The 15,035-nt window shown below is 46.4% G+C and overlaps 1 protein-coding gene across 1 annotated transcript in view; it reads left to right on the forward strand.

Annotated features, from left to right (window-relative positions):
- The window catches only part of STX8 (syntaxin 8), a 110,439-nt gene continuing 95,404 nt past the window's right edge, over positions 1–15,035 (forward strand). Inside the window, exons 1-4 of the mRNA XM_086624065.1 lie at positions 1–31; positions 528–627; positions 4,117–4,211; positions 6,408–6,518. Of these exons, the coding sequence (XP_086480191.1) occupies positions 15–31; positions 528–627; positions 4,117–4,211; positions 6,408–6,518 (323 nt within the window). The 5' untranslated portion in view covers positions 1–14. The remainder of the gene's footprint in view (positions 32–527; positions 628–4,116; positions 4,212–6,407; positions 6,519–15,035) is intronic.

Below are 15,035 nucleotides of genomic sequence, written 5' to 3' on the forward strand. Positions count from 1 at the left end.
GGGCGGCGGCGGCGATGGCTCCGGACCCCTGGTGAGCACCGGGTCGGCTCCGGCCGCCGCTCCCGCGGGCCGGGCGCGCTGCCGCCGCCTTCCCATCCCCGCCCCGGCGGTGCTCGGCCACCCGCGGGCGCTGCGAGCCGGGCCCCGGCAGCCGGGCCGATCCGCCCCCCGTGCCCGGTAAGGTGCGGGCCCGCCGCGCACACGGGGCCGCGGCCGCTGCTCGGCGGCCTCCGGAGAACCGACAGCGCGGCGGGGCGGGGGCTGCCTGCGCGCGGCGGAGCCTGGGGCTCGGCGCCGGCCGGCCTCGCTCCGCGCCCTCCGGCGGGGCGGGGGGGCCCTTTCCCTGCAGAGAGCTTTTTTCCCCAAAAAGCTCCGTTTGGGTAAACCTAAAAAGCGGTTATTTCCGTGCGGCGGGCTGTCCCGCACGCGGTGGTGAAGCGCACACGAGGTTTCCCTGCAGAGCGAGGCCCAACCGCGGCCCGAAGCGGGGCGGGGGCGGGGGGCTCAGCTGCCGCCTCTCCCCGCAGGCTCTCGCTGTACGATGCCACTTGCCAGATCGCCCAGGAGATCGCTGAGAAAATCCAGGAGCGTAACCGGTCCCAAAGGAACGGGGAGAGCTCGGCCAAGGTACTGCTCTGCCAGCGGCTCTGGGATTTGTGCACGGGGATTATTTTTTTTTTTTTTTTCTGAGCTACATTTTGCTTTTTGACTGCTCGAAATGCCGGTTCAGCATCAAATTTGCAGGAGTCAGGAGTGTCTAGGAAGCTGTAAGTCCCGAATTTCCTGCCCCTCCGGCTGCGGAGGGAAGCGGGCGCTGCCTGGGAGGGTGCGGTAGCCGAGTGACCAGGCGGGGGGGGGGTGGCTGCATCAGGTCATCGCTGCTGGCTGGAGATTTGGGGATTTGGAGTTACCTGTACTGGCAGGAACAGAATATTAGTGGTCTGTCCCGTAAGGTTTCCTTAAAGAAGAATACAATTTGTTTTCAGTGTTGCAAAAATAATGTTGGATTTAACAGTAAGGAATGTTTTATGCATGCGGTGATGCTGGGCTTGCAAAAAGAGAGAAGGAGAAGCCATGGGAGTGTGGGGCACACGTTGGCTGCTCGGGGCTGTTGCTGCCTGTGTTCAGAGATGCTGAATCTAATGTGCATCAGCTTCTGTGTGCTCCTTTCTGCATAAATATTGAATAGGTTTGTTCTTCCCCCCAAAGCTGCCTCGCTTCCTTTCTGTGGTGGCTGTAGATCAGATGAAATGTGAATTTTGTAACCTTTTTTAGGCTGCGTGTCTAATAAAATACAAGGCCAGAGCTAAATATGAATGAGAAGCAGAAGTTAGAGCTTACCCAGGAATATTATGTTCTTAGAGCTTACCCAGGAGTATTAAGTTCTCCACCTTTTCACGCCTCCTGTTTAAAAAATAAGAAGGTTCCCAGGAGTCTGCTTTCTTTTGGACTAAAAGCTTAGTCCTTTCCCTAAAGAAGCGTAGGGGCCTGCTCGATGGCACACCCGAGGGGTCGTGCCATTAGCTTCTCCCTTGACTGTGTTAAGATGAAAGTACAGGCAAGCCCTCGACTTAGTCATTTGTAATAATTTGCATAATTAAAACCCCCACTAATTTGTTTTGTAGGCTCTGCCCCTCTTTATCTATGGCAGGGTTGGAATATGATGTGCGACGATGGTGTTCGTCTTCGCCAGTCTCCTTGCTGATGGCTTTTAAAATAAAATGCCATTTTCGAAATGTTTCCTTTAAGGAAACCTTGGAGAAAACTGTGTAGGCTTTGTACAATAATCAGTGCTTTTTAGTGACTGACTCAAACTTGGCATGAATTGAAAAGAGGTTTCAGAAGGCCCAAATAAGTGGGATTGGAGAGAAATATTTTCTCTAGCTGTAGAATTGAGAGGAGTATGTATGCCAAGGTGGTGATTAAACTCCCTGCTTTCAAGATGATGAAGTCTTAGAAATTGCCCAGCTGTATGCTCAAGCAATAGAAGGCCAATAAAAAGATTGCTGCTTGATCCATCCGCATTTATAGAGGACAAAGTTCTCTGTGTGCATCACTGTGGTCTGTGATGTGTTCCAAAACCCCAACAAAACGTGGTATCAGTGTTGTTTGAGCCCTTCTTGTGCTGGGACTCGCCTGGGTCGTGTTTTCTGGAAACATCACACGGTTGGCTTATTTCTTCATAAAATCAGTTGTTCCGTGCTCTGTGTTTTCCCAGCACAGCTTCCCTTTAATCCATTAACAGTTAAAGATGAATATTTGGCAGTGTTTGGTTCTACCATAAACAAGTTTCCAACCAGAGAGTTGTTTCCATAACAGAAACCCACGTTGAGGAATCCACGGCTGGGCAGCCATATATTCTGTGATCCTGAATGTTTGAACGGAGAAAAAGATCTTTGTGCAGAGTTTGCCTGCTAGGGAGAATGTAAACACGTTTTTAGTTTTTATTTTTAGCATGGCTAAAAAAGCTCACTGCTTATCGCTGAGCGAAAAATAGAGCATAAAATTTAAAATGGAAAAAAAACCCCAACCAAGCCAGCACTTACCAGCTGTGAACTCTGCTCTATTGAGCTCATCTTAAAACCACCTTTGGCTTCTTTTGTTCTTTAATGGAAGTGAAATCCTTTGTTACAGCACTGCAATTTCTGGCCAGGGTAGCAGAGGATGTCTGTGTGTTAGATGACTTTCCTGGCCGTGTGCACCTTTATATTATTTTGCTGTTCAGGGTCGATTAAAGGCAGCATTCTCCACCTGGACATGTGTGCAGGAAATGTATGCATGAAATGAAATTAGAAAACTTTTATTACTTGATTGCAGAGCTAGAGGAACTTTCCCAAAAAAGCATATGTGCTCCAGCCTGGCTTTGGAACGCTGCCGTTTGGGTCTGAAAGTGGGTTTCGCAGCGCTCCGCGTTGGCTGCGTGCTCTCAAGACTGCCTCAGCATGGTTGCATCTGCTTTCTGTCATCGTGTTTGGTGGCATTTGAGAACAAGTCTCACTAAGGCAGAGAGATTTAAACTTCTGATGCTACCAGATGAGTTTTTGGGAACTCCTGCTCCATCCCTGTGCAGGTGCTGGGTGCAGTTTAGCTCCAGGCAGGATCCTTGCAGCACGGCAACTGTTCAGTGAGACTTTGGTGTCTGGCTGCCACCTCTGTGTCTTCAAGAACGCAGGAATAAGGGTCAAAGCAAACATTCCTTCTTCGTTACTAGTTCATCACGCAGAGCATCTGAGGTTGCTAACTATTCTAACCCTCAGTGGGGCTGGCATCTTGTAAACAAGAGGCACATGAGGTTTTAATTAGGATGACTTGCACAGTTAATTGCAGTTACAGCGGTTTTTCCTAGTGTGTTGTGCATAACTGCAATGAAAAGACATAACACTTAAGGAGGAAAAACCCAGAGGATAATGTCAGTCTGACTTGGGAAGGGGTGGGGAGAGAGGAGGAGGATTCCTGCAATCCTCGAGCTTGCTTGGAGCAGGGAAGAATGTAGACAGCTTAACTACATTTTTAGTAAGAACAGACGTTTTTAGTAAGAATAGACACATCTGAGTCTTGGGCAGGTCAGCTGTGAGAAAAGGCTGGGGGTTCTGAGGTGCTGCTGAGAAGGGAAATGGAGGAAATGTGAATTTCTTTGGGTTGTAAGTCTGGAGGAGTTTAGTGGAGGGAATGTCTGAACCTGTAGCAAGCTTCACTCTGATCCTGGAAGCTGGGAAAGAAACCTGGTGGCAGAAGAAGCTGGCGCCTGTATTTGTATTAAAGATCAGAGGAAAGAACTGGAAAACTAACTGGAAAATATTAAAATGTGCTGCAATGTTTTGCCCATATTAAGGAATGTGTTTAGAAAGACTTGAAAGCAAGCTGTCCGTATTGAGCAGCATTAATGCATGAGAATTGTGTTTGCAAAACTGGAGCTATTTATCTCCTTGTTTTGTCAGCAGTCCAAACCAGTTAACTGCATCGTTCCCTTGTGGCTCTGAGGCAGGCTTTCTTCATTTAGGATGGAGTCCTTCACACCAGCGTAGCTGAATTTAAATGTTTTGTCACCTGCAAGTAGTAAATTTTATGCAAATATAACTCAGACTGAAAAAAATAAATCTCTTTCTTCCTCTTCAGCTCAATGTGGTTATCAGATCGTCGTTGCAGAATCTCAGAGAGAAGATCGATCAGCTGAAGGACTTGCTGCTCCGGGCTGTATCAACACATCAGATGTATCTGTGTCAACATCAAGTCACTGACCTTTCTGTATTGTGGAAGGGAGTGGAAAAATATGCTGTAATCACTTTGCCATGCACTTAGGGGGTTTTCCTCAGTCTGTTTTTAGAAGATTTGTCGCTAGAACTTTGTGCTGATGTTTAATATTTTCTTTGCAGCTGTAGTGTAGAGAAGAGTTGGGACCCTGGGCGTCTCTGGCATGGTGGGCATGGGGCTGACTTTGGTTGCAAGATGGTTCAGCTCTGGAGTCCTGAACACAAGAAGGACATGGAGCTGCTGGAGCGGGTGCAGAGGAGGCCACCAAGATGATGCGAGGGCTGGAGCACCTCTGCTATGGAGACAGGCTGAGAGAGTTGGGTCTGTTCAGCCTGGAGAAGAGAAGGCTCTGGGATGATCTTATAGCAGCTTTCCAGTACCTAAAGGGGGCGTACAGGAAAGCTGGAGAGGGACTTTTTACAAGGGCGTATAGTGACAGGATGAGGGACAATGGCTTTAAACTGAAAGAGGGGAGATTTCCATGAGATCTAAGGAAGAAATTCTTCCCTCAGGGGGTGGTGAGGCACTGGCACAGGTTGCCCAGAGAGGTTGTGGCTGCCCCATCCCTGGCAGTGTTCAAGGCCAGGTTGGATGAGGCTTTCGGCAACCTGGTGTAGTGGAGGGTGTCCCTGCCATGGCAGGGTGTTGGCACTAAATGGTCTTTGATGTCCCTTCCAACCGAAACCATTCTGTGATTCTATGGTCTGAATAATCTCAGAGCTGCTGTGGTCACCGTGCACTGCGCTGGCACTGCTGATCGAGCGGCTGGCTTGTGAGCTGAGTTCACTGGTCTTGCAGAAAACTCGCTGATCTGTTGTTTTCTCTCGGCTCAGTCGCTGGCTGCAGGAGTGCCAGCGCTTGCAACAAGAAAGGAGGAAGCCTTGTTCAGGGTGTGGGCAGGGATGTGGCAGCCCTGGCTTTGGCTGACCTAAGGAGCATTGGAACTGCACCTTCAGAGTGATGTCAAAATGCTTTAAAACCTGCCTTAGAAAGAAATCACAGGTTTTCTTCTAGGAGAGTTACCCTGTGGCCTGGCTTGAATTTGCTGCTCTTTCCATATGCTGGGATAGTCAGGCTTAAGGAGTCAAAGAAGTGTGCTGAAGATACCCAGCAGCAACCTGATTTAATGAATGGATGTTTAATTTCAGGCTTGCTATAGCAGAAATCCCTCCTAAGCTTGGCCCCCTGGGCACTGTGCTGATGGCCAGGGGTAGAACTTTCCTGTCCAGTGAGTGCTTGAGAGCAGACGAATGCTACTGCTGTGGCAGAAAACAGGCACAAATCAGTGGAGCTATTGCATAATCTGCTGAACAGGACTTGGAAGAGAGTTAGTAGTCCTTCAAAATGTCACTAGGATTAATTTAAAAAAGCAAACACACGGCTCCTGTCGAAGCTGCAGCACTTCAGGGCACTGTGTCTTTCAGAGATGCAGCAGAAAAAGGGTTCATGCAGTATCCATGGCTGTCGAGGCGTTCGGCTGGGGAATTGCAGGTGGAAACACGCTCAAAGCAGATCTTTGGTTGTTTGCTGACCACTTGGCTGGGAGCCTCTCACCTGGTCTGTGTTATGAGCTTCCAGTGAAAGATGTGAAGTACCCTGCTGGTTTCAAAAGCTCAGTTCTGTTTGAGCCTTGCCTGATTCTATAAGTTAGAGTTTTTTTAAGAAGACTCATCGTTTCCTGAGCTTAACCCGTGCAGTACTCCATGCAGGAATTCTGTTGTACTTTGTCAGTGTTACAGAAGAGATCAACTGCACAGGACTTCTTAGTAATAAATGAAAGAAGAATTGTGTTGGATTTTGGAGGGGGAAATGCTATTCTTAATACTTATGCTAATTTGGCAGTAAATAGCCTTCCAGTTCTCTGTTACTGTGAGATGATGACCTGAAGATCACTCTGGTTCGCTGTATGAAACCTTTTGTTTCAGATATGTAAACTACAGAAACATGTTTAGAGTAACAGCAGATTTCATTCAGAAACATGTGAGCTGGCCTCTTAGATGTCGCAGCCCTTTCTGAAGTGAAAATAGTTACTCTAGTTAGTTTTGATGATCAGGAGATCTGATTTATTTTAAGAATGTATAACCAGGATTATTTTATACAATGAAATCCAAATTTTTCAGTGTTTTTAAGTTTGGTCCTTAACCAAGTACCGTCAGCACACAGCTGGAAGGAGACAGGAGGCAGAATTTGGTGGATGACCTTCTCACACGGCAGAAACAACTTCAGGCATCTTACAAGAACGAAGGCACGGAACCAGATGTGATAAGGTATGGCATTGTCACCTCGAGTGAGCAGTGTGATTTGTGCTTTGAGTACGGCTGAAGATAATGTCAGAAGCATCCACTGAACACGTTTGCCTTTGCATGTAACAAACTCTGGTTTCATTTGCTTAGAAATCCTGTGCTTATTTTAGTGACAGCATCCTATGTGTCTGTAAAGCTGGGGAGGATGGGGAAGGGGAAGGGGGAGTTGTCTGGAGGAGGTGATACAAAGTGATCTGGTAGAATCAGTCACTGAGTGGGACTGATGGGTGCTGCCACACAAGGTCTACGTGAATTGTTGGAAAGAAAACTGTCAGGATGTGGCTTAAGCTTCAGACAGTCCCCAGTGACCATATTGTGTAGCAGTCAGCAGGAGCCTTCAAATGGAATACATTTGAATTTCCATTTTGGTGTGTCCTTCACTGCTGGGAACAGTATTTCTGGTTAATAGCCTGTGAGTTGTGCGCCCCTTATGCGGGTCTTTTACAGCCCCTTCCTAGTGGAAGGAGTTCCGTTTGTCATCTCTGACAGGTTTTTAGGAAGAATCCATCCCTGGTGGGCTCTGAGCAGGAGGAAAGGCAGAGCCTTTTCTTGAAGTGTGAAATTCAGGCCTCTTGTCTGCGTTAATAAATGATTAGCAGTGCAGGAGCTGGGTTTGGTGGCAGTCACACCGGTGCTGTGTCCATGTACAAACCACCTTAGGGGTGGAGTTGATATCCAGCTGTGCAAAAAGACATCTTTTGTTGCAGATGTTGCAGTCCCGCAAACTCAACGTGCAGCGAAATAAGGAAGGCTGGGTTGTTAATGGCCTTGGGAATGTTATCCATTTCCAGTTAGGTCAGCACCAGCTCTTGCCTATGGAATTCTGCTTGTGAGTATTTGCTCCCCTTGTCTGTACTTCAGAGTTGTCGGCAGCTTCTGCAGGAGCATGCGTGTGTCTTGCTGAGGAGCTCCCTGCAGCTGCTGCACATCTGGGAGCTTTTGTGTCTCACTAAAATACCGAGTTAAAAACGCTTGCTGAGCAGCAGAATTGAGAGATTCCTGCAAATTCGTTACACTCCTCTTTCCCAATTCAAAGAGCATGGCCCTGCCTCCCTTTTCTTCTTGTTGTTCCTCTTTCCCCCCGTGTTTTCAGTGACCTCCCCCTGCTCGAGGGAGGCTGCCCTGGGTTCCGCCTGGAGCGCTGCATGTGCTGCAGATGCTCTAAAGGCTCTGCCTCTTCTGCCTCTTCATCTGTGTTGTAGAAGTTGATTTTTGTTGAGACTCCTTTTTCTTTCAATGTGTTTAAACTGCCCCGTGAGTTAATTGCTGGAGGACAGAGAGGGGAAGAGGGGTAGCAATAAATAGGCCGTGTTCCTAAGCGGGTAGCCAGGCTACGGACATCAAAATGAAGCTGCTGTTTCCTCCTTGGCAAGTAAATGGGTACTGAATTTGCCACCTTAGCACGGGATAAGGGCAGCGGTACGTCAGATTGGAAGTGACGTGTGTTGAGGGACAACTTTGGAAGCATCCTCATGGTTCACTGGGCGATAGGCTGTGATCTCGATCAGCCCTGAGCTTAGGGCTTAGCTTTTTTTGTGCAAAAAAAAAAAAAAAAAGCTTCGCTATCAGAGAGTCTGACTTACCTGTCTCCTGACTCCGTGCAGTCACTAAATACTGCTCTGGGTGAGAATTACCATTTTGACTAATTTCCAGGGCAGGTAACTGGTTTTGCTCTTCCTAATTTTTCCTTTGCAGATTGAGGTAATCTCCTGTCCTTCAAAATGATGCAGAAGAGAAGCAGAGCTGCAGGCTTTGAGTTTGCAGAGCTTGCTATGTTTCCATGGTCAATGAAACTCCTCTCGAGTGTAGACTGTATCTGGTAAAACTTTGTTTTAAAGCCTCATATTTTTAAAAAAGTGAATGTACTTTGTTGGAAGTTTTACGTGAATCACAACTGTTGAGCTCAGGCACTGGTTTTGTTGATGTGTGGGAAGCTGTAATGCAGCAGGCCCAGACTTCTTAGGCTGGCTGTGGGTGGTGCAAGAAGGGGGGGCTGTGGGTGGTGCAGGGGGGCTGTGCTCTGCCCTGTAAGCCCTGCACAATGCTGCACATGTGGTCTGGGTCACACGATGTGGCTGAGCAGAGCTTCCTCCCCTCTGCTGACCCATGGTGTAGTGAGATCTGCCTCTGAAGAGTGCTGCTGTACTTCTGCAATATGGACCTGCGATAGAAATTGATATTTATTTTTGAATTTTTCGCTTGTTCTGTTAAGTGGCAGGCGTTTTCTAATGCGCTGTATTCGCTGGGCCTTTTCTGTAGCAAATACACAGCATTATGTTTTATACAAGCTCATGTAAGGTTACTCATGGGAGGGAGAGTGTTAGAGCCCTCCTGAGAAAGTTTCTCACCTTTTTGCAATATGTCTGCCCTCAGTCTTAGACCAGAAAGAAACTTTGTGTGCTTTTAAGTCCTCACACTTGAAATACGTGAGCCTTTTTTGCTGATGGTCGTTGAGAACCGGGCTCTTTTCCTTATGTGCTTGAAAAAGGCAAAGATAGTTTTGATGCTGCTGTAGGGTAAAAAAAATTGGCTACCAATGTGAGTGTTGTGTCCTACCATAAATGCTGAAAATAAGATTTTTGCGTTTTTTTTCTAGCTTGTTCACTTTGTGTATCTTGGAGCAAGTATAAGAGTTACTCAAAGTCCAGCTGACAGTTTTCTGTGTTTGTATTTATATTCATGTTTTGTGAGGGTCCGTTCAATGATGTCGTACAGAGGTTGGTTTCCATGTGGTTTGTTCTCCGATGCGGTGTTTGGTACAGCCAAAGCACGTGGCTTGTCGTCTGGGTGTGACTAGATGTTGTCAGTGCAACACCTGCTGCAGATGGTAAAGCTGTAGACTTTGATCTGATCCATTAATTGTTCTTGGTTTAGCATTCAGTCATCATAGATGATCTTCAAGGTCCATTCCAACCCAAACCTTTCTGTGATTCAGTGCTAATCCAGTCGATGCAGCGGTGCTGGCGTTCACATCTGTGGCTGAGTCAACTGAAACTTGTAAAGCAGCAAGTAAGCAAAATATCTACGGGGACTGACGATGTGAGAAAGCTCTTGTGTTGCCTGCTCTAAGCAGCCCATCAACTGGTCTGACCTTCTGAAGGGTGGCCATCCCTGCTGTGGCAGGACAGTGTTGGTGTGCTACTGCTGCGGAGCAAACAGAGGGTGAGCTTCAACCTAGAGCTGCCCTGGTGTGAAGGTGTCAAGGCAGATGGGAGGAAAATATCAAAATCCCACGAGAATTTCAGGCTCTGTTAGAAACAATCAGAGAAACCAGTATTTTCCAGCACAAGATAACATCAGAGACAGTGTTTATTTGGTAGTGTTGCAAGGCTTGGAGTTTTGTAGTTCTCTTTTAAGTTCTTTAATTAAAAATGGATCAAACTGTGCCAACTCTTCTCAGCCTGGTGAATTCGAAGCCCTTCCTTCCATCTTCTCCCTTGTAGGTCTTGTTTTCAGTGGTACAGGCAGGGCCTGAACCTTGTGCCAGCGAGTCAAACCTTTCTCTCTTGCCTTGAATTCCTGTGTAGGGCTGCAGGGAAGGAGCTTGTCTTCCCTGCCTGCCGTACTGCTTGTAGGGACTGAGGACAACAGCTTCTGGTAGGGTTAAGCTGCTGTTTGTAGCACTGGGTTTCTCTAAAATTGTTGCAGACTTGTGGAGCAGTCTGCTTTGGATTTCAGTAGGTGGCAAAGGCCACTCTTCGGTGTGTCTGAAGTCTGAAAGTCAGCTTTTCCCACTGCATTAGAAAAATCAGCACATGTTGCTTGATTAAGTTCTAGCAGTGACACTTTTCTCTGGTTTTGTATTGGTTTTCCGTATCTAATCCACCTCTGATGTGACAGCACACATTTTCAGAAGTCTTTTTCTTTCCAGCAGTCATTCCTTTCATTAACCTTCTTGCACCACTGATCACATATTTATTGTCGCCGTGGCCTATAACTGTGAAGGTTTTCCTAGAATTAATCTTCGTTTATATTTGGTCACCATTCAGTGAGTTTTACATCCTTTGAAAACCGCTGTAAAGCGATTTCTGATTGTGAAGTACAGTGGCCTTAATGCTCTTAGTATTTATCCTAACTGACAACCTGGGCCAGAGCACAGGGCAGGACACTACATTTCTTTGGGATAGCATGAGTTTACCTTCCGGCGTTGTCGGCCTTAATTAAGATGCAACTGGAATTTTCCAGGGGAAGGATTGTGCTGTTTACATGGCTCTGCTTGAGTAGGCTCAGTTAAATTTTCTTTAATTGGTTTTCAATAAGCAATTTCAGGATCTTCTCCCTTCTTTTCTCCTTGGAAAGAGATCTGTGCAGACTTTACGGAGTAGAAATCCCCGTGGCTTCATACTATTTGAAAGTGAGAAGTCAAAAAAGCAACTAGAAACATTGGCTTTCTGGAAATCACAGTATCACAATTTTGTGAGTCTTTAAGTATTTGTGGAGGTGAAGGAATCAAGAATATTCCTCCTCCTGCCTGACCAGGTAGTCAGAAGGATATGTTGATCACCAGTGAAAGATAAATTGTGTGTACTTCAATGTGCCTTTCTTGGTTTCTCTTTGAATTTCTCCAAAATACAGAAAACTTTTGCTAGCTGTGGGACACAAAACACCTTAAGTAATAGCTACCCTAGATAAATTTTATGAGAGTCCATAGTCTTTTTTTCTTTAATATGGGTTACCATTTTTTTCTGTTTAAATAGTTTTCTGTCAGATGTAAGTTATTTAGGTCTTAATCCAAACAAGTGTTTTACCTAATGCCAAATAGGCCATGGGTGCTTCACTTTAATCCATCAGCCATTAGGTGCTTAAATGCTGTTGTGAACCTGCCTCTTGTTTATGGAGAAGCAGACGTTCTTTGGAAAGTAAGATTAAAAATAGTTAAGTGCCTTTAAAACTTGGTCCTGCTTTCCTTTCTCCCTGCCAGTTACTGTTGGAAGCCCTCCTGGCGGCAGCGTTCCGACATGAGGTGTGATTAGCCTTGTGGCCAGGAGATTGGTGGAAAGTGAGGAAGAAGAGGTGAATTGTCCATCCAGAAACCCATACTTGAGAACATCCGAGGCTCGAGTCACAAGATCACATCTGGGGGCTGGGGCAGGATTTCCCAGGATTAATGTGTCTTTGGCCATGTAGTCACGAGCCAACACGGTTGTCATTGTCTCGTCACCCTCCTCATCCCCTGAACTGTGTCTCTGTACTTGGGTCATCACCTGTCGTACTGCTGGCCACCTGGAAGCACTCCGTAGGTTACAGCCTCTGCACACATGGGTGTTCTCACGCAAGCAGCAGGTATGGTGCCTGCTCAGCTTCCTGCAAAACCTGAGGATTGTTGTGTCCAGCCCAGATTCCATTGCCTGGAAGATTCTGTTAAGAGAGAGAAGTCTCCTTGGTTCGGTCTGTGTTCAAGGGACAGTTTCTCTCTCTCTCTCCTTACGGAGCATACCACAGGTTCGTTAAGGACCTCACTGAAGTCAGGACTGTGGTTGTGGGAGAACTGTAGATACTTACATTTATAAGGATATCAAAAGAAGAGATATTTAGACACAACAGAGGAAAAGTAAGTCAAACCGTTTAATTTTAGGCATTGTGCTTCAGGCTGTGCCTGCATGCATGTTGTTGTAGGTTATTGCTCATTAGCCTCGGGGAAAAACATCAGTAGGACAGTGGCTTTCAAGGCTGAGTGTGCTGTATTTTCTGCCTTCTAAGTTTGCTCAAAACTACCTGAAGTTTCCTGCCTGAAAGTTCCTGTACCAACAGTGACACTGTGTTATTCCGTGTGGGCGTGCTGGGTCTGCAGTGAGAGCAAATGCCAAGGTGGGACCGGTCTCGTGGGAGTAGTTTGTCCCTTTGCCTTTTCTCTGTGTGTCATTTTACAAGGTGCAACTTCTTCCTGGAAAGAATTCTCTGTTCGTACAATTTTCTCGTTCCTGAGGAGTGCAGCTGGGCTGTAGAGGTGATACTGTTTTGAGATGCACTATATAAACTGGTTTATAAGATATTTAGTGTTGTACTATGTCAAATCTTACGTAGAAAGGGATGGTGTAGAAAGCAGATGGTAATATTTGACAGCAAGATTAATCTCTGATGGAAATGTTTAGTACAGGGTGTATTTTGGGGGTTTGCATAGGAAAGTGAGGCTGCTGTGAAATAAAACATGAGTTTTATTTAACATGAGCATCCCGGGGGATGCTTACCCTGGTGTAGGGGTGTCTCCTCTGTAGTTTCTTGCCACAACCCCACCACCCAGACACTCAGCATTTTGAGTGTGCGTGTTCCTCCGAGATAAGTGTGCCTGTGCAGCTGTGCACACACACTTCCAGCTTGTTCCTTGCTTTGTGCTGCTCCTCCACTGGCACCTGCTGTCCTGTACGAGCACGAGGTGGCTGGGAACCGCCACTTCTGCCGTGCCGATGTTGTGGGCAGGAATTAGTGATCCTGGAGGTGCTGCAAAGTTGCTGTGTTCTGCAAGTCGGCTGTCCGGGATCCTGTGTGGCAGCTGGCTTGTGCAGCTTCCAGTCCTTGAAGCCGGTGGGACCAGTTAACCGAACTGCAGGTAGATGGAAACATGGCATTTCCTTGAACATGAGATATGCTGCTCTTGGTTCTTGTACTGGTGGAGCCAGGGAAGTCCTCTGCCAGCTGCAGGGAATGCTACCCCTTCTGTAGGCTTCCTGTGGGGAGCGGTTCTTGAGGATAAATCTCTGCTTGGAAGGTACCTGGAAGGGATTTGGAAGTGCTTGGGCTCATATGGCTTCTCCTGGTTTTTTTTGAAGAAGGAGAGAGCTTTTGTTTTGTATGTTAAAATTATACTTGTTTTATTTATCAGCTTGGAGCTTCCTAAAACACACAACCTCCCAGTGCGAGTGATTAAATTGTAAGTGAGAGAATACCTCTGCTTCTTCGCCAGTGCCTTGGAGACTGACCTGTGATGCCAAGCTGAGGTGCTCCGGGTGCTTCAAAGAGCCCCACTGTTCAACTGTGTCCTTAAGGGAATGTTAAGTGATCATCCAACCAATTGTCATATGACCCAGGTTTTGTTTAAAATTCAGTCTTGCTGATCAGTCTTCCAAAGCCGTAAGCCTTGATGTGTGGCCTTGGTCTGAAGTAAGTGCTGGTTGACTAATCTAAGTTACTTGGGAAGTTTTATAAGAATTACCAGTGAAACAATGCCTTCTGGAAGATAAGCCCTCCCTTGTTAAGCAGTGACATAGCTCCCTGATTTTAAACCCCATCATCTTTTATACTTGGGCGCATTGCTAAGCCTCGTAATTAGTTAAATCTGCTCCTGTAATCAAAAGCTATCCGCACACTCCACTGCTCTGTGACGCTTTCAAAGATTTATGTGATTAACTTGGCGGAGGCAGTGGGTGGCTAATTGGATAAGCTTTAATCTTCACACCACCAAAGCGAAACATGGTAAGATCAGAGGAAGTAGGAAGTTATGCTGTGTTGTGTGGGAAGGTAGTTACCAAACATGTCAAAAAGATTATTGTAACGAGCAGACCAGTTGTCATGACCCAACCACAAGAACAGGGCAGGTTATTAGGGGGGAGGGAGAGAGCGAGCGGTGCAAATTATTTCGAATTTGCTTGCCTTGGCTTTTTTTTTAACAGGCAGAAATAGTTGTGCTCTTTTTAGCAAGCGAAGAGCTTTATGTTCCGTTTGCTTTATTGAAGTAATTTGGTCAGATGTTGTTAACCCCAGATGTTGTGTGCTTGCTAATTGAGCTGCTGAACTGGGTGGACTGTAGTGATCTTTGCATCTTCAGAAGTGTAATGCTCCCATCGTGTTTAGGCTTGTGGACCTGATAGCAGTTGTGAGACTAGAAAATACAAGAGTGTATTTAATCCCCTAAAGCAATGAAGAAAGCTAGGTTATGTGTAAAACTATTTCAGGTGTGTGTGTCTGTCTAATGAAGTCCAATTCCCTACCTCCATAAGTACATGTGAGTTTTAATGGAAGTGCAAAGGACTGGAATATAAAAGAATCCCAGCTCCTCTGTTTCAGATGTTGCCCATGGTGGCCCGCTGGTTGTTGGCACAGTGGGGCAGTCTGGGTTCTGCTCTGGAGCAGTGTTGCAGCATCATCAGGATGGTTAAGTGAGATGATGGGGTTTACAATAAGCTACTAAAAGTCCTGTTGCAAAAAAATATTTCTTTTTCATTCTGACAAATACATTACCTTGAGATGAAGTTGAATGAATATGCTAAAATGTTAAGTGAGAAGCTAAGTGTTCTTGAATTCACCTGGCTGTGAATGGGATACGAAGTGTGTAGGGAGCTGCACGCAGATGAGGACATACGTGCCTGTGATTTATGGATGACCCAAAGCTCACGTGGTGGAGATGAATTATTTTTCAGCAGTGTCGATCCATCCCACGGCCAGGAGATGTCTCTAGTTCACCAGAATTCCTCAAGGAACTCCGAGACACAAGTTCTGGATTTCACTTGAATACCCAAGGGCTGTAAGATACTTCAGTCCCCGCTC

Source organism: Tauraco erythrolophus, chromosome 20 (assembly GCF_009769465.1).
Source record: "Tauraco erythrolophus isolate bTauEry1 chromosome 20, bTauEry1.pri, whole genome shotgun sequence".
NCBI classification, from domain to species: domain Eukaryota; kingdom Metazoa; phylum Chordata; class Aves; order Musophagiformes; family Musophagidae; genus Tauraco; species Tauraco erythrolophus.